At 44.3% G+C, this 23473-nt stretch overlaps 1 protein-coding gene across 1 annotated transcript; it reads right to left on the reverse strand.

The window, feature by feature from the left end:
* Positions 1-238: 238 nt before the first annotated feature.
* ACAT1 (acetyl-CoA acetyltransferase 1) lies at positions 239-16656 on the reverse strand. Its single transcript, XM_057399721.1, has 12 exons — positions 16542-16656; positions 14982-15029; positions 11736-11853; positions 10705-10800; positions 10144-10244; positions 8439-8582; positions 5265-5415; positions 4619-4714; positions 3390-3503; positions 2928-2992; positions 1830-1987; positions 239-608 (listed from the first exon to the last, which is right to left on the reverse strand). Exons 1-12 carry the CDS (start codon positions 16596-16598, stop codon positions 488-490), a joined length of 1269 nt encoding a protein of 422 aa, XP_057255704.1. The 5' UTR covers positions 16599-16656; the 3' UTR covers positions 239-487.
* Between the last annotated feature and the right edge of the window lie 6817 nt (positions 16657-23473).

Consider the following 23473-nt stretch of genomic DNA (forward strand, 5'->3'; position numbering starts at 1 on the left):
TGCTTTGCTGCTGCCCCCAGGGGAGCAAGTGTTACAGTAGGGCTCTTTGACTTGGCTTCAAGGTACATAGCAGTAGAAACCCAACCCTTGAGTAAAGTTACTTTTTCCATGAGAATCACTCAGTAGTTAAGAAAATCAAGCAACAAAACTGCAAAAAAGCAGTAACAGCACAAACTGAGTTACCAAGAGCATTCCTTTTCAGTGGCACTTGAGAAACCATACATCAGTGACAGGGAGCCACAGTTAACAAACATTCTTTATTGTCAGGTCTCAAGCCATTAACATAATTGGACATTTTTTTGACTGTATAAAAACTTACTACTTTAACTCAGTGTAAAAGCTCAGTTGTCTGTATGAATGATAGCTTAAGAAATTTTAGAGTAGCAGTTATGGAATTCATCCACTTATTTATGAATAAGATGTAACAGGTACCATTCATGCTTTGATCCGAGAGCATTTACAGCTTTGTTTTTGGCACTGGTTGTGCCTACAGCTTCTGTATCAGAATTGCAGAAGCACCTCCTCCACCATTGCAAATTCCTGCAAGGCCATATTGTCCTTGTTTCAATGCATGGGCCATGTGAACAACGATTCTGGCTCCAGACATTCTAAATAAAAGAAAAAAAATGCATATAGCTTAATTTAAAGGAAATTCTTAATTTGACCTCTGCAGGACAGTTGGCAGAACATAGAAGTGATGCACTGGAGGGGAAAAAATACAGAAAACCCCTTTCACCTCCATGCAGATGCAATAGAGGTTATTTTTCTCAAGCTGTACCAGAAAGATTGTTACATACACACAAACAAAAACTCTGGTTTATCTAAAGTTTCTTCTGGAAAAGGAAACCACCATATGTTATCAAGTAGGTCTACAGGTAGCAAGGCTCTTTCAAAGACAGTAGTCAATGTACCACAGAAACCAAACAATAGTAATAATTAACATCAGTTTCTTACTCGCTCGATACACTGCAGTGTCCTACTTTGATCCCCCTAATGTGTAAAATCAGATATTTAAATTGTGTCATTAGACTGACAAGATTAGCTTTTAAGACAAAAAAAAAACAAAACCATATTCCTCTCTCAGAAGCTGATATTGCAGAGATGTCGTTATGTCTTGCGGGATTAGGTTGTGGCCAGAGCATTTTATGAACCATGAAGTACTCCTGCTTGTTCCTGATGTATAACACAGTTACTTCATACCTATATTTAGTTAGAGGTTTCCTTACATGCCTTGACAGTGGAGCATGATCACTCTTAGGGAGAACTAATGGGATAAAGTCAAGTCATAAGTTACAACTGCTGAGGACACAACAGGTGATGTGACTCCTCTAACCAGAGGATGCAACCTCAAATGACCCACCAACATCCCCCAGACCACCCCATCTGCTGCCCCAGGTGCTTGGAGCACTGCCAAAAAATGCTTTGGCAAGACCTGGAATTTCACTTTGCTCAGGTAGGAAAAATACAAGTCCCTGTACCCATATCCTTCACTATTTTCACAAGTTTACCTGTAAATTTGATTATCTACTTGATGGTTTATTCTATCATGTTAATGGTGATTTTGTTTTAATACTTCCTAAACCCACACAGCTGTGGTAACAAGCAAGCTCCTTGTAAAAGTAGGTGATAACTAACAGTGAAGAAAAAAATGGGCTTCTGTTCTTTTCAAGGTACTCTGAAACACGCAGTGCCTGAGTTAAGTCACTACATACTTGACAGCCAATTTCTGTTTCCCTTCCTGCTTCCATTACACTTGAAAATGAAGGTGTGTCAGCAGTATGGCTAGAAAATAGTGCCTCTGTGTGTAAAAACAGTGCTCCTCTGCTTACCCTATAGGATGTCCAAGAGAGACAGCACCTCCATTCATGTTTACTTTTTGTGGATCAATACCCAGCATTTTAATATTGGCCAGTACCACAACACTGAATGCTTCGTTGATTTCCCACATTGCAATATCTTCCTTTTTCAGGCCTGTCTCACTCAGAATCTAGAAATAACAACAGAAATAATTACTCTGATTAAAAGATTGGGAAGATAATTACAGAAGTAACTAGGTCAGTTTTGAAGTGGGTGACTCAGGCTGTCCATAGTCTGATTCAAGTTCACATTTTGCAACCTCTTTCTTTGCCAGATGGGAAAAAGCAAAACTGGGAGACTGAAGCACAAACTTGAGCTTTCACAAAAGAAGTGGGGAGTACCTTATGTTAAGAATATGTTTTCATCACACACACACCAAGACCACTGGTACAGAAAGTGCATCTAAACTGGTGCAGTGTTGCCTCAGACCACACACTTGCCTTCAGTTCCTTTTTGAACTTGGCTATTCATTTTGTCTATTTAGCCATAGTAGCTGCAAAGCTTCAGAAGTATGAAATAAGCCCAAGGTTGGTGAAAGCACTATAAAACAACCACAGAACCATAGAATCAAGAATCAGCCAATCAATGAGAGAATCATAGAATCCAGAGTACCTGGAAAAGACCTTTAAGATCGAATCCAGCCGTTACCCAAGGAGTGCCAAGGCCACCACTAACTCATGTCACTGAGGGCCTCATCTACACTGTTTGTGAACACTTCCAGGGACGGTGACTCCACCACTGCCCTGGGCAGCCTGTTCCAATGCTTGGTCACCCTTTGGGGAAGAATTTTTTTCTAATATCCAGTTTAAACCTCCCCTGGTGCAACTTGAGGCCATTTCCTCCTCTCCTATCACTTGTCACTTGGGAGAAAAGACCAACCCCCACCTCCCTACAACACACTTTGTGGTAGCTGTAGGGAGTGATAAAATGAACCTCTGAAAAAGGTGTTCTGTGTATTTATGTTGTAATAATTTCAGTCCTAATTAGAGGAAGATCCACTGAGGGATGAGCCAATGATCAGTGCTAAGGAAGTCTGCTGGGTTTCAGAAACCCCTCAGTTTTATTCCTACCTTGGGAACTGCATATGCAGGCGCAATGGGGAAGTCAATAGGATCAACAGCAGCATCTGCAAAAGCTGGGAAAATGGCAAAAGCTATTTCAAAACCTTTGGTTTTTACCACACATGTTTTTTACTTGTGCAAGCAGCAAACCCAGCTAAGAAAAATTCTGAACAGAATGGTCCCAAAAATAGATACAGCTGAAGTTTAGTGCCTTAAGTGAGCCACATAATAACGTGTTCAGATTTTTAATGTTATTCCATATAGAAAATTCTGTTTATGGTCAACAGCTGCTGGCGCAACAATTGAGATTGCCAGAGCTGTCCCGAGAAGATGTGGCCATCATGCCCAAGGGCTCACCTGTTCTGTTGCAGGGATATCAGGTAACCACCTGAGCAGGACTCCCAGTCAGACAGTAAACTATGGGAGTTGTTTCCAGGACTGTACTCAAAGACAGGAAAAGTTACCTCTTACCTACTACCCGTGCCAGTGGTTTGACATTCAGTCTCTTGGCTGCCTCTGTAGTCATCAGCACCAAAGCAGCTGCTCCATCATTCAGAGTACTGGCATTGGCAGCTGTAACAGTTCCTGGAACAGGTAAAGCAATGTTTAAACTGAGGAGAAAGCGAAATACAACTTACATACATTTTGTTAACAACTTTTGTAACCTTAGGCCCTTAAATACAAGGTCTTGACAATATGGTGATACCTGTTGCACTGAGTTTACTAAAAATGAGTGTTGTTTAGTTTGGGGTTTTTTGGAAATTGATTAAACAAGTAAATTACATCTATTTGTGGGTGGTGGTTTGGATCATCCCTTCCGTGTCAGCTGCATTACTGCCATTAACACTGAATTAACTCAAAAATGGTTGTGAACAAGTGGCAAGTTGGTACTGGCAACTGGTACTGGTCCAGAGAAGGGCCGTGAAGATGCTCTGAGGGCTGGAGCACTTCTCCTATAGAGACAGGCTGAGAGACTTGGGCCTGTTCAGCCTGAAGAAAAGGCTCCAGAGAGAATTTGTAAGAGTCTTCCAGTATCTAAAAAGGCCTACAAGATAATCTGGAGAGGGACTTTCACAAAGGCCTGTAGTGACAGGACAAGGAGGAATGGCTTTAATCTGAACAAGGGTAGTTTTAGATTAGATAATTAGGAAGAAATTCTTTACTATGAGGGTGGTGAGGCCCTGTCACAGGTTGCCCAGAGAAGCTGTGGCTGCCCCATCCCTGGCAGTGTTCAAGGCCAGGTTGAACACAGGGGCTTGGAGCTACCATTTGAAAGAAACTTCTGGTCTAGTGGAAGGTGTCCCTGCCTGTGGCAGGGGGTTGGAACTGGATGAGCTTTAAGGTCCCTTCTAACACAAACCATTCTATGAACTCTATACAGGCACTCCACCTGCCACGGAAACAAGGGCTTACATCTGGTAGAGGGGAAGGCAATAGCTACATAGAAACCAATCTGTTCCAGTCATGTTACAGTGAATGTCCAAAACAGAGGTTGTCACTGGTTTAAGTTCTTGGACCACCTTTTAATCCAAACTAAGTGATGCTGTGGTGAAGCATCAGCTGGTTATCTCAGATATTTGAAAGCTAATGGACTACTTACTGTTCAGCATTCAAGCTCTGCGGACTGGACTCTTGTGGACTGTAAAAAAAGAATCCTTGCACTCAGTAAGGAATTAAGCAGTCAGTTTAACCATATTTACCATTTTCTTTTTGGAAAACAGCTTTCAGCTTTGGAACTTTACTGAAATCAACACGTTTGTATTCTTCATCTTCATTTACTTCTGTGTCTGGTTTTCCTGAAATTCAGATTTGGTTTACTATTTCACAGAACAATCCATTATTAAGACATTCCAACATAGTACTTTGATTAAATGCTGCCTTATTTAAACAACCTATTTCAGTTAAAAAAAAACATAAACACATGTAAAAATGCATGTCAAAAACTGAAAGAAAAAATATTAGTCCTTAATCCTATTTATTCATAGCAAATCCATTTATAATTCCCAATGGCTGAATGAAAGGGACAAGGAACACATCTTTATGGTAATTACAATGGAAATTAAACCACAGATGTCCTCAAGCCGTATTAGCTATGTTCAATAGCCAGTGTTCCACCCATATAAAAGAGGAAGAAGATACGGCATGTAACACTAAAGAACATTAAAGAAACCAAAACCAGATGACACTGCCTGCAGCTCACCAGAATGCCTGCATAACAGAACTCTTAGCTAATCCAAAATCAGTGTTCCTGGGATCCGCATATCTAAACACCACACTTTGCACTGAATACAAAGTTACAGCCTTTGATGAGAGACACTATTCATCTATCACACCTTCCTATGGTACCTTTCTTTGAAACAGTGACAGGAACAATTTCATTTTTCAGTATTCCTGAATCCCAGGCGGTTTTGCTTTTGGTGTAAGAGCCTATGGCATAAGAGTCCTGTTCCTCACGTGAAATGGTGAACTTCTTCGCAGTGTTCTCAGCACAGTTGCCCTTGGAAAAAAACAGGCACGTTAGGTTTGGTGTTTCTGGAGATGGGAAGTAAAAATGTAACTGAAAAAACTCAAACAGCAGATTTCCAGAACTGAATGGGACTAATATCTGGTGTCCACTTCTAATTTATAGTCATAATCAAACAGTAACTTTTGGGTTTGGAACACAATCTTCAGATTAAGGAAATGCTTTCTGGATCCAGATTATTAAATTTGGTTCCATGAAGGAACCATCCCATTTTTTTTTAATTAAAAAACTGCATGCAAAGTAAGTTGTAAAGTGTGTGGGGCTGACATCTTCAGAGGCTGAAGGTCTTTGTTCAGCCACAAAAGACTCTGTTCACATCATCTTACTGGTGTTTTCGTTCCATTACTAGCTTGCCTATTCCAAAGGTTAAGAGAACAGCTCAGCACACAGGGCTTGATCAGCCTTCAGGGTCTCATACTCTAAAAACTGTACAAATAAATGTATATACCTTTTGGCAACTAACTGGAATGAAGCAAGTAGAATGAAACAATCTTATGTTATGTGCAGGTCAAGCACAATGATAATTTACAATCATTATTCATCACCAATACTGCCTAAATACCTGGTGACAAAAACCGAAAGGCACTCAGTCAACCTGAAGGATTTGTTCTTTAACAGGTTTTAAAGGTTTCACCTTTAATTTCTGTAGAAAACTCAATGAATCGAGAAAAAAACCTTTAATATCACATTCCTCAAACAAGCAGGTTCACTTCTATGCAGTTATTCAAGAACTTTAAGCCTCTGTGGCACCAGCAGCTTAGTCTATTGCCAAAGCACAGACCAGAGTCAGTTCTTAATGCCATTGGGTGGGCCTTCCCGGATATTATCACACAGACTGTTAAGGTGTTCTGAGCAACCTGCAGCTGCTATAAAGACAAAAGGTTCTGAAGTATTGCCCCAGTCTGTTAAAACTCTGTGTATTAAAACCAACTCCTAGAGTCTCTCCCCACATACAGGAGCTAGCAAAGCCACTACCTCCATACCTATAGAAATCCTCACAATCAAAACCTATTCTAGCTGAAACGCAGGAATGGATTTCAACCAACAGTCCAGCCAGAGTACCCTATAATGCAAAACAAATACAATCCCACATAGAAGCAGTGAGGCCTGTATCAAATTTGGTGGCCTTCTATGATAGGGCTAAAGAACAGATGGACAGGGGTAGAGCAGTTGATGTCATCTACCTGGACTTGTGTAAAGCGTTCAACACTGTCTCACACGACATCCTTGTCTCTAAATTGGAGAGACATCAATTTGATGGATGGACCACTCGGTGGATAAAGAACTGGCTGGATGGCTGCATGCAAAGAGTTGTGGTCAATGGCTCAGTGTCCAGCTGGAGACCAGTAACGAGTGGTGTCCCTCAGGGATCGGTGTTGGGACCGGTCTTGTTTAACATCTTTGTCGCTGACATGGACAGTGGGATTGAGTGTGCCCTCAGCAAGTTTGCTAATGACACCAAGCTGTGTGGTTCGGTTGATACACTGGAGGGAAGGAATGCCATCCAGAGGGACCTTGACATGCTTGTGAGGTCGGCTGATGCCAACCTCATGAAGTTTAACCATGCCAAGTGCAAGGTCCTACACCTGGGTCGGAGCAATCCCAGGCACAGCTACAGGTTGGGCAGAGAAGAGATTCAGAGCAGCCCTGCAGAGGACTTGGGGGTGTTGGTCAATGAGAAAATGAACATGAGCTGGCTTCAGTGTGCACTTGCAGCCCAGAAAGCCAACCGTATCCTGGGCTGCATCAAAAGGAGCGTGACCAGCAGGTCAAAGGAGGTGATCCTGCCCCTCTACTCTGCTCTCGTGAGACCTCACCTGGAGTATTGTGTGCAGTTCTGGTGTCCTCAACATAAAAAGGACATGGAACTGTTGGAACAAGTCCAGGGAAGGGCCACAAGGATGATCAGGGGACTGGAGCACTTCCTGTATGAAGACAGGCTGAGAAAGTTGGGGCTGTTCAGCCTGGAGAAGAGAAGGCTGCGTGGAGACCTCATAGCAGCCTTCCAGTATCTGAAGGGGGCCTACAAGGACCGGAGGGACTATTCATTAGGGACTGTAGTGATAGGACAAGGGGTAATGGGTTAAAACTTAAACAGGGAAAGTTTAGATTGGATATAAGGAGGAAATTCTTTACTGTGAGGGTGGTGAGGCACTGGAATGGGTTGCTCAGGGAGGTTGTGAATGCTCCATCCCTGGCGGTGCTCAAGGCCAGGTTGGGCAGAGCCTTGGGTGACATGGTTTAGTGTGAGGTGTCCCTGCCCATGGCAGGGGGTTTGGAACTTGATGATCTTAAGGTCCTTTCCGACCCTAACTATTCTATGGTTCTATGAAATGTATGGATCACAGCAGAATATTCTCCAAGACGTTTTCCTGTACACCAGCAGAAACACTAACAAAGCAGTCAGTAATGTCCCACAGTTGTGAATTACTATAGGCAAAGGTCAGAAATACTCATAAACTGAAAGTAGTCATTCTCTTTTCAAACTGTTCTTCCTTTGTGCTTGTTCTTCACTACCTTCATATCAGTTGTTTTCCAAACCCAGCCTGAACTTGCAGTTGCTGCCATGTGATGCATAAGCTTATCAGCCAACTCAAACCTTCCAAAAGAAGATATATGTACATTGCGGGAGGGGAAAAAATAGGACAGCCTCCTGAACTGTACCAAATACGTACCCTCAAAGACACCAAGTAACTTGACTGCTGTCTCCCAAAGACAGAGCAACAGCAATATATTAGTTGCAGATTATTTTTGTTTTAATCCCTGCTCTAGGCTATTCAGACTTCAATCAGGGACAAATGAATATTAACACACAGTGTCTTCTGTCTATCCCTCCATTACAATTCTTACAGGAAGCCTGGAAATGGAAGACTTTTTCCTTCTCTGATAAAGTTATTCCTCATTTCTAGGTTGGCTAAATAAAGCAGTTTCATAATGATCATAAGCAAGCTCTTTAAAGCTGCACCAGGTCTTCAGTAGTGTACAGGAATATTTACCATATGGATATGGTTATAAGCATCTGTCAGCCCATCTTTTACTATCAGGTCTTCCAGCTTTACTCCTCCATAAGGCGTTGATCCTCTGCTCATTGTATAGGGAACATTAGACATGCTCTCCATTCCACCAGCAACCATCACATCCTGCTCAAAGGAAACAAGTTTAAATTAACAATAATGCAGTGTGTTCTCTGTAACTTCTTGTAGAGACAAATATTAGCAAAAACTTAAAAATGGATTATTTATATTTCTGAGGAATCTTAGAGAAAGGGGAAAAGAATCTTCATGCATTTAAAAAGAAACAGCAGGAACAACAGCTGAAGACAGTTAACCCACCCTGGCAGAACAACTGGATTTTTGTCTTGTGGAGCACCTCCCCTGTGAAGACAGGCTGAGAAGATTGGGGTTGTTCAGCCTGGAGAAGAGGAGCTGTGTGGAGACCTCATAGCAGCCTTCTGGTATCTGAAGGGGGCCTACAAGGACCGGAGAGGGACTCTTCATTAGGGACTGTAGTGATAGGACAAGGGGTAATGGGTTAAAACTTCAATGGGGGAAATTTAGATTGGATATAAGGAAGAAGTTCTTTACTGTAAGGGTGGTGAGGCACTGGAACGGGTTGCCCAAAGAAGTGGTAAATGCTCCATCCCTGGCAGTGTTCAAGGCCAGGTTGGACAGAGCCTTGGGTGACATGGTCTAGTGTAAGGTGTCCTGCCCATGGCGGGGGGGGGGTGGAACCAGCTGCTTACCTCAGCTATACTGTTATTTTCACAGAAGGGACAAGAAAACTTAAATACTATACTTTTGTTCTAAACAACAAAGACCAAAAAGTAAGTACATTTCTCACTTAGAAACCACTTACTTTATAAACCAAAAATACATACTGAACTGACAATACTTTCACTTCAGGGAAGGGGAGATGTTGCCAAGATGCTTTGAGTATGGAATTAAACACAAAACTGCAATGTCTTTCTTCACATTCACACTTCTCCCACACTTTGCTGCACAGCATTTAGTGGCTTGCTGAACAAGGTGTTCTCCCATCGTCCCATTAAGTAAGACTATTTTCCCCATCGTACTGAGCATCTTAGAACACAGTTGACAGAGACAGGCAATTCTCTTCCATCAACCTCTTCAGTGAAAATGCTCAATCAGCAACAATAGATTTCACATCTTCTAAAACAATAAAAAAAGCCTAAAACATCTTTAATGTAATTGGAAACACATTGCTTTAATATGCATATTGAAATTACTGAAGTGTTAGAAGTGTCTGAATGTCAAGATTAAATGTGCTTCAGCAAAAATCAAATCTATAAAGATATCTTCAATTTTGCAAACTACAAAGCTTGAAAATTATGTTTTAGGGGTTGGGGAAGGGCTTGGAGAAGGGCAATAGGAAGAACATGTAAATATCTCCCAGCCCCTCAAAAAATCCACTTTATCTGCTCAGCTCAAAAAATACACCTGACAATTTCCTAACTTTAATATTTCTTCTTTTTATTCTTTTTTTCTCTGCCTTAAACCAAAACACATTTAAGTGTCTATAAAATTCAGGTTTTGCATAAGCAAAACAGAATCTGGCTAATTAGCTTCCTTATCCTAAGACAAAAGACAGACCCAAATCAAAGATCACTCTCATTAGTAAGACAGGATCTACAACATCAGTTGTGTGGGTTTCTTCCATAATCCAGCACTAGAATTCACCTACCTGACTCCCACACATCAGGCTTTGTGCTGCCATCATGATTGATTTCATTCCTGAAGCACAGACTTTATTGACAGTTGTAGTAGGAGTGCAGATTGGCAGACCTGAGTAAAGAAGTTGTACAAACAAACAACTGTATTATTTAAAGGGTAGACTAATACCTTACTGATGTTCAAGCAATATTTCATGTGGGACCAATTTTTATCTAAGCCCAGGGTGTCCAGCTTGCACTATTTAGCCTGCCAGGGCAATTCCCCTACTCTCACCCTTAGTTACTATCTTTCCTGAAGAATCCTGTTTCTCCCCTTCCAACACAGACTCCTGATGAAGGGGCAAGCAAGTGAAGAATCAGAGAGACGAGAATATCAGCAAAGCGATTCCAGAACTATTCCTCCTCCTGAAACCCCAACCCCCGCCTCTAAGGAGTATTAAAGACTGAAAAGTATAAACAGGCTGTTTTGGAAAAAGTCTGGGCGCAACTCTGCTTTAACTCGCAGCTCAGTAATGGACACTGTCTACAGAAAGACAGAAAACCTTTAAACCCAGTATCAAGAGAATGAATACCTGCACCCAAGACTGCTTGTCTTGCTGGAGCTTGTCCTTGTCCAGCCTGCAAGACATTACCCATATACGCTTCTTTCACTTCCTCTGCAGGGATACCTATAAAACAAAATTGTTTCCAGCCAGGACTCTTTGCAGAGAAGATGTAACTCCCTACTACCAACCCTCCCATTGAAGTTTTCTACAAAAGACTGATGAAACATGCCATGTCCAACCTGTGTACTAACAATACACAGGACCCTTTTAGGTGCATCCCAAAACACTACCCTCATGTTCATGAGCCATGATGAACTGGTGACCCGGCAGGAAAGAATTTCTTTGTTACCCTACAGAACAAGCTACAGTTAGCTAACTAAAGCAAACAATTCCAAGTCTCACTAATCACCTGAGAAGCTCAATTTCCATGGTTAAAGGCAGAAAACTTTCTACCTGCCACAATTACATGTAAAGAAACAGTTTTGTTTGTTTGTTTAACAGGGGCAAGCCAAGGACACAGGTAGCTGCCAAGAGGCCTGCTCTCCCACTGCATTTCTTGCAACAACCCTGGTGTCCAAGTTCCTGTAATATGCTGTTTCAGGAAGAGCCAAATGTATAGAAAATTAGCCCTCCTTTCCCCCCAAAAGGCTTTTTTGCCAATTTGAATCCATCAATGTACTCACAAGGCTGCCCTAGAAGTGCCCATGGAAAAAATGGGCAGGGAAAGGAAGGGCCGCTGGTTTCAGCAGCAAGTAGCCTCTGCATCAGCTTAGTTGTGTCATAAAAACCACACAAGAAAAACAATCAGCATCTTTATTCAGATTTAGATTAGCACAGATATCCCTAAGCAATATTCTGCTCTGAGAAGCAGCACTTAATTCGGACTGAAACAAAGCCCAACACTTTACTTAAATATCATTTGTGGATAAAGACTTAAGAGTGCCACAGCATCAAAAAAAAACCAGAACCTTCAGTTTACCAAGCAATTTAAGACACACTGATACTGTTTGGAGCCACTTGAGCTCTTGTTTGCCACAAAATAAAACATTTACATATACCTGCTCTGTCAATTGCTCCCTTAATTGCAATGGAACCAAGTTTAGTGGCTGGCAGTGATGAAAGAGATCCTTGGAAAGATCCAACTGGTGTTCTTACAGCACTTGCTATCACCACCTCCTAAGAGGAGAAGAATGGAGCAGAAGTCACAGTGTCTCTCACATACGCACATACGTACCAGTGTTTTTTAACTATATCAACTTTTACTCTTTCATTGACTTCACAACTCCCTTTTTATCCTGCAAGTATTTCAGAGAACTAAAATAAATCTTTATTAATGCTTGCAGCAAGGGAAATAAATATAAGGAGACTAGTGTGCAGCTACAGGACTCCAACACTGGGACCGTGGAACTGTGGTGGTATGGCTCCCATGGCTGAAGTGCTGGCATGCAAGGATATGGGCTTTTTAGGAAAGACAGGCGAGAAGACAATGGGGTGGGGTCTTGTCCTTGGTGTGACAGAACAGCTGGAGTGCATTCAGCTTCAGAGAGATCATGCCTGCAAGAGTCTCAAAGGCTCTGGAGCAAAGTGGTGGGAGGGCAAAGAGGCTGGTTCATGTTCAAGGATTACACCTCCAAGCTCAAGAGCAGTCCATTCCAAAAAGCAGTAAGTCAGGTGAAAATGCCAAGAGGGCTGCATGGATGACAAGAACTCATACACAAAAAGGAAGCACACAGAAGGTGGAAACAGGGACAGGAAACCTGGCAGATACTGTCCAAGTATGCGGGGACAAAGTTATGAAAGCAAAAGCTGAAATGGAATTGAATCTGGCAAGAGATGTCAAAGGCAATAAGAAGTGCTTCCATAAGGATCAAGGAAGCAAAAGGGCATCTATGGAAAAGTTGGGCCTGCTGCTGAGTGGGGCAGGGGACGTGGTGACATGGAGAAGGATGAGGTACTGAATGCCTTTTTTACCTGGCAAGTACAGCCTTCAGGAATCCCAGGCCCCACAGACCAGGGAGAGGCTGGAGCAAGGAACATGTACCCTTGGAAGAAGAGGATCAGGTCAGGGAATACTTAAGAAGAATACTTAAACAAATTGAACATAGATAAATCCACAGGCCCTGCTCAGCAGCACCCACAAGTGCTGAGGGAGCTGGCTGATGTCTTTGTAAGGGCACTCTCAATAATCTTGGAATGGTGACTGCAATTGTGGAGGTGCCTGAAGACTGGAGAGAAGCAATCATTACTGCTACCTTCAAGAAGGGCACGAAGGAGGACCCAGGGAACTACAGGCCAGTCAGCCTCACCTTGATCCCCAGGAAGGTGATGAAACAACTAATGCTGGAAACCATTTCCAGGAACATGAACAAGAAGATAGTCATCTGCGTGGATTCACAAAGAGGAAGCCATGCTCAAACAACCCAACAACCTTCTTCTGCAGTGAAATGACTGGCTTGGTAGATGGGAGAAGAGCAGTGGACATTGTCTGCCTAGACTACAGAAACACTTTTAACACTGTCCCCTGGAAGATCCTCATACAGAGGATAATGAAGCATAGGCTAGGTATGCAGACAGTAAGGTGGACTGAAAGCTTGCTGAACATCTGGGCCCAGGAGGTGGTGATCAATGGCACAAAGTCTGGTTGTAGGCCAGTAACTACTGGTGTTCCCCATGGGTCAAACCTGGGTCCACCCCTGTTCAACATCTTCACCAGTGATCTGAATGATGGGCAGTGTTTGCTGGTGATACCAAACTGGGAGAAGTGGCTGATACACCAGGGGGTTGTGCTGCCATCCACAGGGAACTCAACAGGCTGGAGAAATGGGTTGACAGGAACCTCATGAAGTTTGTCAAGGAGCAAAGTCCTGCACTGGTGTGGAGTAACCCTGGGCACCAACATACGTTGGGAATTGCCCAGCTGGAAAGAGCAGTTTGGAAGAAAAGGTATTTGGGGTCCTGGTGGATACATGAGCCATGAGCTCTTGCCACCAACATGCATACAAGGCCATGAGGCAGCAAAGGGCCCATGCAGCAAAGAAGGCAAACGGCATCCTGGACTGCATTGCCAGCAGGCCAGGGGGGTGATCCTTCCCCTCTACTCAGCTCTGGCGAGGCTACACCTGAGTACCGTGTCCAGTGCTCAGCTCCCGGGTATAAGAGAGACCTGGGAATACTACAGAGAGAGAGTTTAAGTGCCACTAAGACAATTGAGGGCCTGGAGCATCCATCACACACGGAAAGGTTGAGAGAGCTGGGACTGTTCAGCCTGCAGAAAAGAAAGCTCAGGGGCACCTCACCCACATGTATTGATACCTGAAGGGAGGGTGCAAAGGGAACAGAGCCAGGCTCTTTTCAGCGGTGCCCAGTGACAGGACCAGAAGCAATGGGCACAGACTGACACACATGAGCTTTCCCATGAACATTTCACTGTGACTGAATACACGTTGCCCAGGGAGGTTGTGGAGTCTCCATCCTGGGAGATATCCAAAAGCCCAGATTCCAGCAAAACACATAAGCAGTAGTTTAAGACACGGTACGACATTCAGCTCTATACCTAGTAGCCCCATAAAACAGATTTATTCTTAATTTGCTTCTTTGCTTTTTTACTACATCAACGTGTCCACCTGCTAACCCTGCGAGAGCAGCATGAGGAACTGGCATCAAGATGATACACATTTCTGACCTCTGGCTGCTCCAGACAGCTATTTAGAAGCAGCAATGAAGACCCCCAGCTGTGCTGGTTTCTGTGGAAGTTAGACACAAAGCTTTACAGCATCTCACCACGAGTTCTTTATTTAGAGAGAAAGGCCAAGAAAAAGAAACTCTACAAAAAGCATCAAACAAGCAAATAAAGAGACAAATTATACCTGTTGTAAACTAAGAAGGGCTGCCTGGTTCTGTAACCCCTTCTTCATCATGATTAACTTCAGTGATAGTAACATACTTGTCCTCATCTTTTACATTGTACCACCAAGTTCCAGGACAACATTCAAATAACCTAAAGGGGTCAGCTGGCATCAGCTGTGTTTTCCAGGAACAGGCAAATAGTTGCATCACACAGCAGTTAGCTGACACACTTTGGCCAATGTTGTCCCACACTATCTAACTATTAGCAAGCCATAATAAAAAAAGAAATCTGACTTTTATTCCAGATTTTGCATTGAAGTGTGACTTGGGCACAAGTTACATTGTTTTCAATAGGGTTTTTTTGGTGATAACTTTTAAAAAAACTTCATTGATTAAGAAGCAAATTTAAACCAGTGATTTATAACAGTCAAAATGTACATCAGATGCTTTGTACTTACATTTAAAGTACGTTGTGATGCATAGCCACGGCTTGTGTACCTCAAAGCCTGAAAAGAAGAAAGTCCTCAGAATTTCACATCAAGAAAGGCAGTGCCATGACATTTTAGTAATGTACCATTTTCATAGAAGTCATTATTTAAAAAAATAATATCTAAAAAACACTGGAAAAATACTGAGCTAAAAAATCATAACACTTCTCTTAAAAGGCTTGTTATTTTACCATAACATCTGTGATAAAAAACTCTCTGAAAAATAAACAGGCACTCCTTTAAAAACAAAACCCAATTCATTTTGGCCAAGTCTGTTACATGCACATACAATGTATGTCTAAACCAGGAAGTGAGTGGTGCTGTCTTGGAAAAGTTTACTAGTCCCTCTGTCTGCTTCTCTGGACTTTGGTTTATTCATTCCTAACATTAACTTCACTGCTTTTTAAACAGTAGCAGTTTGCATCTACAGCTTCATTTCACTGGTGTTTCATGAACAAAAATGAGGATAACGAACTCAGAATGCTGCAATAAAAGATAACATAACCAAGAAAAAAGACAAATCAACTGAGCAGGCTAATTCACCAGCTACTAGATTTATCTAAATATGCAGTGTAAAGATACAAATGTCTATCTGTAGGCATTGTTACAGATGTTAACAGAATGATCTTTCAATTACTGCTTTAAACCACTTTGTTAGCCACTTCCTTAGACAACATTTCAGTACACTGGAGACTTCTGGTCATTACTGAATTACGGTTAGATAAATACTAATAGAAATAACCACTTCAGGACACCACAAAAACACCACCAGTTTTATAAATCAAAGAATGCCTTCTGCCATTGTATCCACAATGTGGGAATTTAGTTTGTTTCTCCCTTCATTTGACAACCTTCAACCAACAAAAGACAGATTTCCCCCCCCCCCCCCCCAGGGCAGGCGTGGGCAGGAGCACCCAGCACCGCACCTCAGCCGCCATTCTGATGGCCCTGCGCGATTCCTCTCCTGGCCTTGGCTAGAGAAAGCCTCTGGCAGCTGAAGGCCTCTGACATCCCCACCGCTGCGCCGGGTAACAGGCGGATACAGGGGCCCTCCAGGGCCCCGAGCTGCGAAGGAACGGGCTGCAGAGCCGGGGGAGGGCCCTGCCCAGCGGCTGCGCCCCCGTCGCGACAGCCGGTCGTGAGGCAGTGGAAAAAAGCCACTCTCAAAATCGCGGCTAAAGGTCCCGTCGGCTTAGCGCGGTGCCGGCGCGCGGATGAAGCGTGGGGAGCCGTCTTCACCGACCCGCCGGCTCTGCGGCGACACGGCCCACCCAGGCCCGCAGGCCGCGGCCAACACCGTTGCCCCGGCCCAGGCCCCGCGGCAGGAGCCGGTCCGAGCTCCGCTCCCTCCCGGGCCGGGGCATCGCTCTCGCCCTCTCTCCCGCCGCTCTCAGGGGTGAGGTGGTGGGGGCGCGGCCCTCCCCGCCGCAGAGGCAGTGTGACCTTGGCGGGGCCGGGACCGGGCAGGGAGGAAAAGGAAAAGGAGAAGGGAAGCGAAAGGAAGGGCTAGAGCGCGCACCGCCGCCTCACCCGCAGCAGCTCTGCGGCCGGGCGCCGCCACCCCCGGATCGCCGCCGCCACCACCATGCTGCCACCGGCCGCCCCCGTCACCTTCACCGCCGCCCCCTCCTCGGCCTATAGACGCCGACACTCCTCCCCTCTCCCAGCTCCCATTGGCTCTGGCGCCGGAGGCGGTGCCAATCGCGGCCCTGCCATCGGCTGGGCTGGAAGGCGGGCCTCAGTGTCCCCGGCGCAGTGAGCCCGAGCGGTGCGAGGGGGATGTCGGTGCGTGCCCGGCCGGTGCTCGGTAGCTCCTGCCGTCGCCACGGGCCTTCCGCCCTCCCTGGTGACAGGGAGGTTTCTTTCGGCTCCCGTGCTGCGGATTAGGGACCGGGGGGAGCGGGGCAGGCAACCTTGGTTTTCGTTCTGAGTAACTTAGTAAAGGAATGAAGGGGGCGTGGAGGATCCTTGCAGGGCGGGAACCAGCGCTCAGGGTTGTCTGCTTTCACCAGGGAAGGGAAAACAACGGTGAGGCCACGCTCCGCCGGCCCTTGGCCAGTCCGCGCGTCCGCATTAAACTGAAATGAGGCACAGAAATGAATCCCCTCGGGGAACCCGTGTCAGAAACACACCTATGCAGTTACTAGGTCTGTGGGATGCAGGTGCTGGAGTGCATCAGGGCCTTGCATGCCCTTGTGCTGTAGCTGCGTGCTGTCTTCACAAGAGCCAGCAACTTAATTCCCATTAACTTCCTCCTGTCTGGCCCCGGCATAAATACCTACCTGTTACCCCAGAATTCAAACCTGGCTGCAAGCTGACTTGGTAGCTGCCTTTACAGAGAGGCTGATACCTGCTTGACTGCAGATCTCAGGATGCCCATAGTGGTTCCACAGTCTTACACTTTGTTTCCCCCTCCTCATGCTCTCTGCTCTGGATTTCTAGATGAAGGCCAGTATTAAATCTCTGCAGCTGCCTGCCTGACAGTGCCCCTCTCTCCTCTGTCTATCCAACATGCATTGAGCTGGGCCAGGAAAAGCCTGATCCTTCCTAGTCTTGAGCTTTACATCTCAAAAGAACAGGTTCAAAAGACAAGATGACGTCCCCTGTGTCTGTGCTGCTGCACACTTTGTAGGACAAGCAGCTCTGTATTTGTTTCTAATCAGTTTTGCTTACCTTCTCAGCCACTTTTGATTCCTGGAGGAGTCTGTTACAGTAACCCACAGCTGACAGCTACATTCCCTGGAGCTGGTGTCTGCAAGCCAAGTAAAACAGCATTTACTTACTCCTTCACTTCAGCCCACAGCTGAAACTCCAAAAAGCATTTGGACATAGCATGGAAACATAAAATCCACTAAGTTGGAAAAGATCTAAGATCATCAGGTTCAACCATTACATCTGAAAAGCAGGAGTATCTCAACAATTTGTTACTATCCACTTGCTATCTTGACTGTTTTGGTTTTTTTTTTTAAGTAATTTCTTTTCACATTGTAAAGCAACATTCATCAAAACTGCTTCAGCTCATTTTCTGTTCTCATTCGTTTCCCTTTGAGAGAGGATTTCATTTTGTCTGTTTTCAAAATTAAAATACTTCTTGCTTTCCATGTGTGTGTACAGTTTCTCTGGACACATGGCAAGAGCCTGATGGGGACTGGCACAGATGGAGGAAGCGTTTGCACCCTGCTTCCTTGGCTGTCGGCAGCTGATGGTCTGAGTGTTTGACCAATCTAGTCCAGCCCTTTGGTTTAGAGCCAAAGTTATCAAGTACAAGCCAGAGATAACACAGGAACTCACAAATATTGACTCAGGAAGATCTGAAGATTTTACCTTGAAAATACATATGTATCATGTAGGAAAGACATCCAGCTTGGTTAGATGAGGATATTTTTCAGACAAGTAATGCCAAAAAACATATAGAACAAAAAAAGAGGAAGCTCTTCTTTAACTTTGCCTTTACTCCTGCAGTATAAGGCCCTTCCTGCAGTATAAGGCCTGGTTACAACCTGCTTATGCCCCAGGACTAACATTCCTATAATCTCAGCAAAAAAGACACAAGGACCCTCCAAGATGTTAACAGGCCCTTTACTGGAGCTCACACAAGAAAGAAAAAGAGGCTGGTAATGTGGGAACTGCAAGCCATTCTGTTCCTGCTGTGTGGATGAGTAAAGAAGAAATGCTGATAGTGCACCTGGGTCTTGAGCAAGCCAAGGAGTGTTTGTGTGCATGGGTGCAAGGTCAGGATAGAAAACCACCTGGGGAGTGATTGCTTATAGAATGGAATATATAGTGACTGAAAACAGTCACTGTGGTTGATGTGGTTTCTGTTTGGCTTCGTAGCTCAGACCTGTATCTGTATGCTATATATCACCATGCTGTAGTGAATAAAGTAGAACTGGTGTGTAAGCACGAGGTGTGTGTCTGTGTGAGTGTGTTTAGCTTCTTGCTTTGCAGACTCTGCAAGTAAAGAGAATCGTACTTCCCTTCAGACACTGTGACCCCTGAGATGTGCAACATCTCCAGCTGGGGCACAGCCCGTGGTGCAGGTCCTACATGAAGAGGTTTCCCAGCTTTCTGGTCTTCAGAGCTCTTTTAGGATCTTCTGAGAAGAAAATAATTCTGTCCATCTCTCCTACTGCCAGAGGATGTTCACCTGAGAACAGGTGGCTTTGTTTTCAGGTAAAGACAACACGCAGGTGGTGCAATTGCCAGTGCCAAGAGGGAGCTCCTACAGGTTCCTTAGTTACAATTAGCTGGCCACATATTTTCTGTGGTGGGGGGATAGGTGTAGCACAGGAATGGCCAGAAAGCCAAACTGCGTCCAGGCCACATCATGGCATAGCTGTGCTGTAGGGTAGCCTACACCTTCCCAGATTAACTGGTATGTGGGCCACTGACTCCTTAGAGTACAACGGTCTGCTGGTTAGGATAGTGCTGAAATACGACTACTGTACAGAGCATCCTGTCCCTGGCTAAAGGATGAGCAAGGATGGGCAATTTACCAGTTTTCAGCAAGGTAATGATTGACTCCATGGAATTCAGAAGATACAACACAGCACTATAATAAAATGATCTAATTATTCTGCAACTTTGAGTCTCCAAGATAGCAGATATTCTTGAAATAACATCAGTTTAAAGGAAGTTGAGCAAGAACTCCAGTGCTGAGAGAAGTGAAGAAAAAAGAAATGTTCCCTCCCCAGAGTCAATAAACACATTTCAGGGTACAAATCTCCTAATCTCATGCAAAAAAAAGCCCCCAAAAGGTAAAGAATGCCTTTCATAGGCCAGGCAAAAATCCATTGCCGCCAGCATTCCCTGTGCGCACAGGAGCACACTGGGACACACGGCAGTGCTGCCCATCTCCCTGCAATTTGGGCTGCACTTTCCCCCACATCTGCTTCTTTACATGGCACCCCCCATGACCCCATACTGGTGGCAGGGTGCCCAGGCCAGCCTCCTCCTCACCCTGGCCAAACAGCAGGAGGAATTGGGAAGAAACCCTTTTTCCTGTGGGATTTGTGTCCCTCCCCATGACGCAGTGGCCAGGGGCTGCTTGCTCACCTTCAGGAGAGGGTCATCACTGACAAGGGTGCTCTGCTGGGCGCTCCCCAGCGATTTACAGATTCAGTCCTGGTCCGGTGATCTTCATACATCTTCCTCCTCCCCTCCTGCATCTGCTACTACCTCTAGTCTATTGGTTGGGGGTTTTAGTTGGGTGTGTTTCCCCCATCTCCCCCACCTCTCCTCTGTAGTCCTTTTCCCCTGGGAGGGCTTTAAGATGTTTCAGGATAATTAGTATTTAGAATTCCAGATCTTAGATTGGAATCTAAGGAGATGAGCACCCCCTACAGCCACCACTTGAGGCTGAGCATAAGAGTCAGGGCAGTTTCTCTGGACTTCCCCACCATCCACCTTCACTGGTTAGTGATGAATTTGCCTAGCCCCTTTTGAACTCACTGATCCCCAGTGTCCCCTGGAAACAGGTCCTCTGTCAGCATTTTAGACCAATCTTGTGCTGGTTTTACCAAGCAGCCCTAATGATGATGTTACAGGGTTCCGTGAACATGTTTCTGCCTTATTCTCTACCTTTCTGCTTTGTGAAGCTCAGTCACGCCCATGTTTGGATTCTCTCCCAGCTGAAGCCCTGGCCATTTCCTTCATGCCACTTGGTGCAGAAGCTAGTGAATAGCTGCTGGCAACCAGGCACTCTGCTGCCACTACGGCTGGCTGCAGCACTGGGGGATACACCTCAGCCAGGAGCATATTTCACACCTCCTCTGCTCCTTCAGAAGTGATGGCTCAAGCCAGGGCCCGTCTGTTCAGTGCAATATATCCTGCACTTTTACATGGGCTCAGCCGATATCAACTGCCTGCTACAGGAGATGTGGTAAGTTCTTGAGTGCCTTCAAGAAGCAGAAATCAATGACTGCAACAAAGGGTAAATCCTAACCTGTGTGTATATAATATTAGACTGCGGTCTTAAAAACAAAAACCACAGTGCACTGTCTTCTTCAATGCGTTCAGCAGCTCTGCGCACCAAGAACAGCTGTAACAGCACTCATTTCAAAGTCACTAATTTTCAGTGTTCAGTCTTTCAGACTATTAAAACTAAGCACACTGTACGGCTCTTCCTCAGCTCAGGAGACGAGATTTGTTTTGATATGTCCTAGATCAGCAACTCAAAGCAGCAGCCTACACATCCCCAAACATTCTCCCTTACAGGTGCATTTCAGATCACATGTGGGACTTGGAGCACAATATCCAACTGAAAGTACACAGCAGATCTCCATCACTACAATAAATGAGGGTGAAATGAAGGCACCATGTCTGCAGCTACAGAGAAGTTGAGAGAGATGTTTTGAGCAGAGCACAAGTCCTGTGAGGAGCAGCTGAGGGAACTGGAGTTGTTCAGCCTGAAGAAAAGGAGGCTCAGAGGGGACCATATCATACAGCAAGGTGGTGCTGGTCTCTTCTCCCAGATTACAAGCCGTAGGGAAAAGGCAAACTGGCCTCAAGTTGTACCAGGGGAATTAGGGAAAATTTCCTCACAGAAACGGTTGTCAAGCACGGGAACAGGCTGCCCAGGGAAGTGACTGAGTCACCATCCCTGGAGGTGTTCAAAAGACGTGTAGATGCAGCATTTAGGGACATGGTGGACTTCACAATGCTGGGTTAATGGTTGGACCTGACACTATTAAAGGTCTTTTCCAACTGAAATGACTTGATGGTTCTATGTCGACATGTAAAGGAGAGAGAAAGCAAACAAGCCATGTTCTTGGTTTGTCAGAAGAATGAAGCAGGTTTAGGGTTTGGGCGTTTTTTTTTTTTTTCATACTTAGGTCAATGATTCTACCTAAATAGTGATACATTTACACTGGTAGGAGTTGATTCCGCCAAGGAACTCCTGTGGCAAGTGGCGTACTTCTAGAGAACAACTCCACCTGGAAAACCATTGCTCAGAAAGACCGCACTGCCCTAACAGACTAAACACACCTTTGAAAATAATGTCAGTCCCCATCAACGTCCTGCCTGCAGGAACAGAACAGTCACCCAAAAATAGCTTTGTATCCTGTGCAAGTAGTTCTAACCTTCGCATATACCAGAAAGCACAAACCACTGTGGGCAGCTGGTGCGCTCTGGAAAAAAGGAGTTGAAATGTAAGAACAGATTCACATTGAAAGGCAAGGACAGTCAGAGAAGAAACATTACATTTCGTTACAGTGAAAGCACCAGTCAGGCCATCGACTGGCCTCACATCGCTGTTTGTCTACTGTTCTGGCACGGCAGGCTGTGATATGCTTGAGTTGAAAGACTACAGCTCATCTTTAAATACAATTTGGAAGACTAAATAGCTCTACATATAACCTCAAGTACTTGAAAATTCAGAACAAGAAAGGAACTGGAAGTCTTTACCTTTCTTTTTAGTACTCTGATCATAAGAGACTTGGGGACCTGGAATCAGGCAAATTTCATACAGTAGCATTTTGCAGGAGCAGCACCTGAACTGGACTTAAAACTTTTGCAGGGGAAGACACCAAACCAGCTCACTAAATGAACAGTCTTTTATATTACATTTTTATTTTGCAAGAAAATAAATTATACAACTTAAAAAATAAAATTCAAAAATTAAGCAGTACATCAAAATAGTTCAGCTGGACTGCCATACAGAAACTACCACCATTCAAAATCGTACAGCATTATTATCTTGGTAGTGGCACACATTCAAAATTGGAAATACCATACGTAGATAGATATTACAACTCAGGAACTCAAGTTTGCTCAACACTCCAGACTACATATAGTGTATATGACAGGAGAGCTCTCGGGTGTTGTTTATTTCACAAATATGACTTCAGAGATAGCATCCCAGTCATTTTGATGACAATAGAAAACAGCTGAGAGTTCAAGATAGGAAATCTTTCTGTAAAACTATCAAATCTTTTTTGTGTGCCAACTGTATTTCTAAAATTTGCACTTTACAGGACAATGGCTTCCCAATGCAACTAAATGCAACATGTGAACATTCAGAACATTTGGAATCAGTTAAAAAGGTGAAAACGAGAAAGTCACATTGTCTTTTGGAAACGCAATGGCATTACAGTCATAACAAATGAAAGGTAAATGAGTAGGAACAGAAGGGAGGGCCACCGACTATGGAAAGAGAAAATGGAAGACTTCAGAATCGAAACTGAGATCCTCATCAAGTTGCTGGGACAGAGAAAGATTTAACAGTATTTCTTCATTAAACCCATTAAAAATGATTTTTTCGCTCCTCTCTTCTACACCAGATTTCATTCCATAGCTATTCACCGTGGCAGTGTGCATGGCAACATGCTTTTCAGATGCAGCACCTCTTTAAGCTAGGTCTTTGGACATATATATTCATAGCTAAAAATTGCAGCCTTAAAAGTGCGTTGTTGCCATATTGCAAGTGAACAATAGTTCATTTTCATTTAGGTCTGAACTTT

Source organism: Pezoporus wallicus, unplaced genomic scaffold (assembly GCF_028554395.1).
Source record: "Pezoporus wallicus isolate ANWC-B61680 ecotype Strahan unplaced genomic scaffold, APGP_CSIRO_Pwel_v1 scaffold_6446, whole genome shotgun sequence".
Classification (NCBI taxonomy): Eukaryota; Metazoa; Chordata; class Aves; order Psittaciformes; family Psittacidae; genus Pezoporus; species Pezoporus wallicus.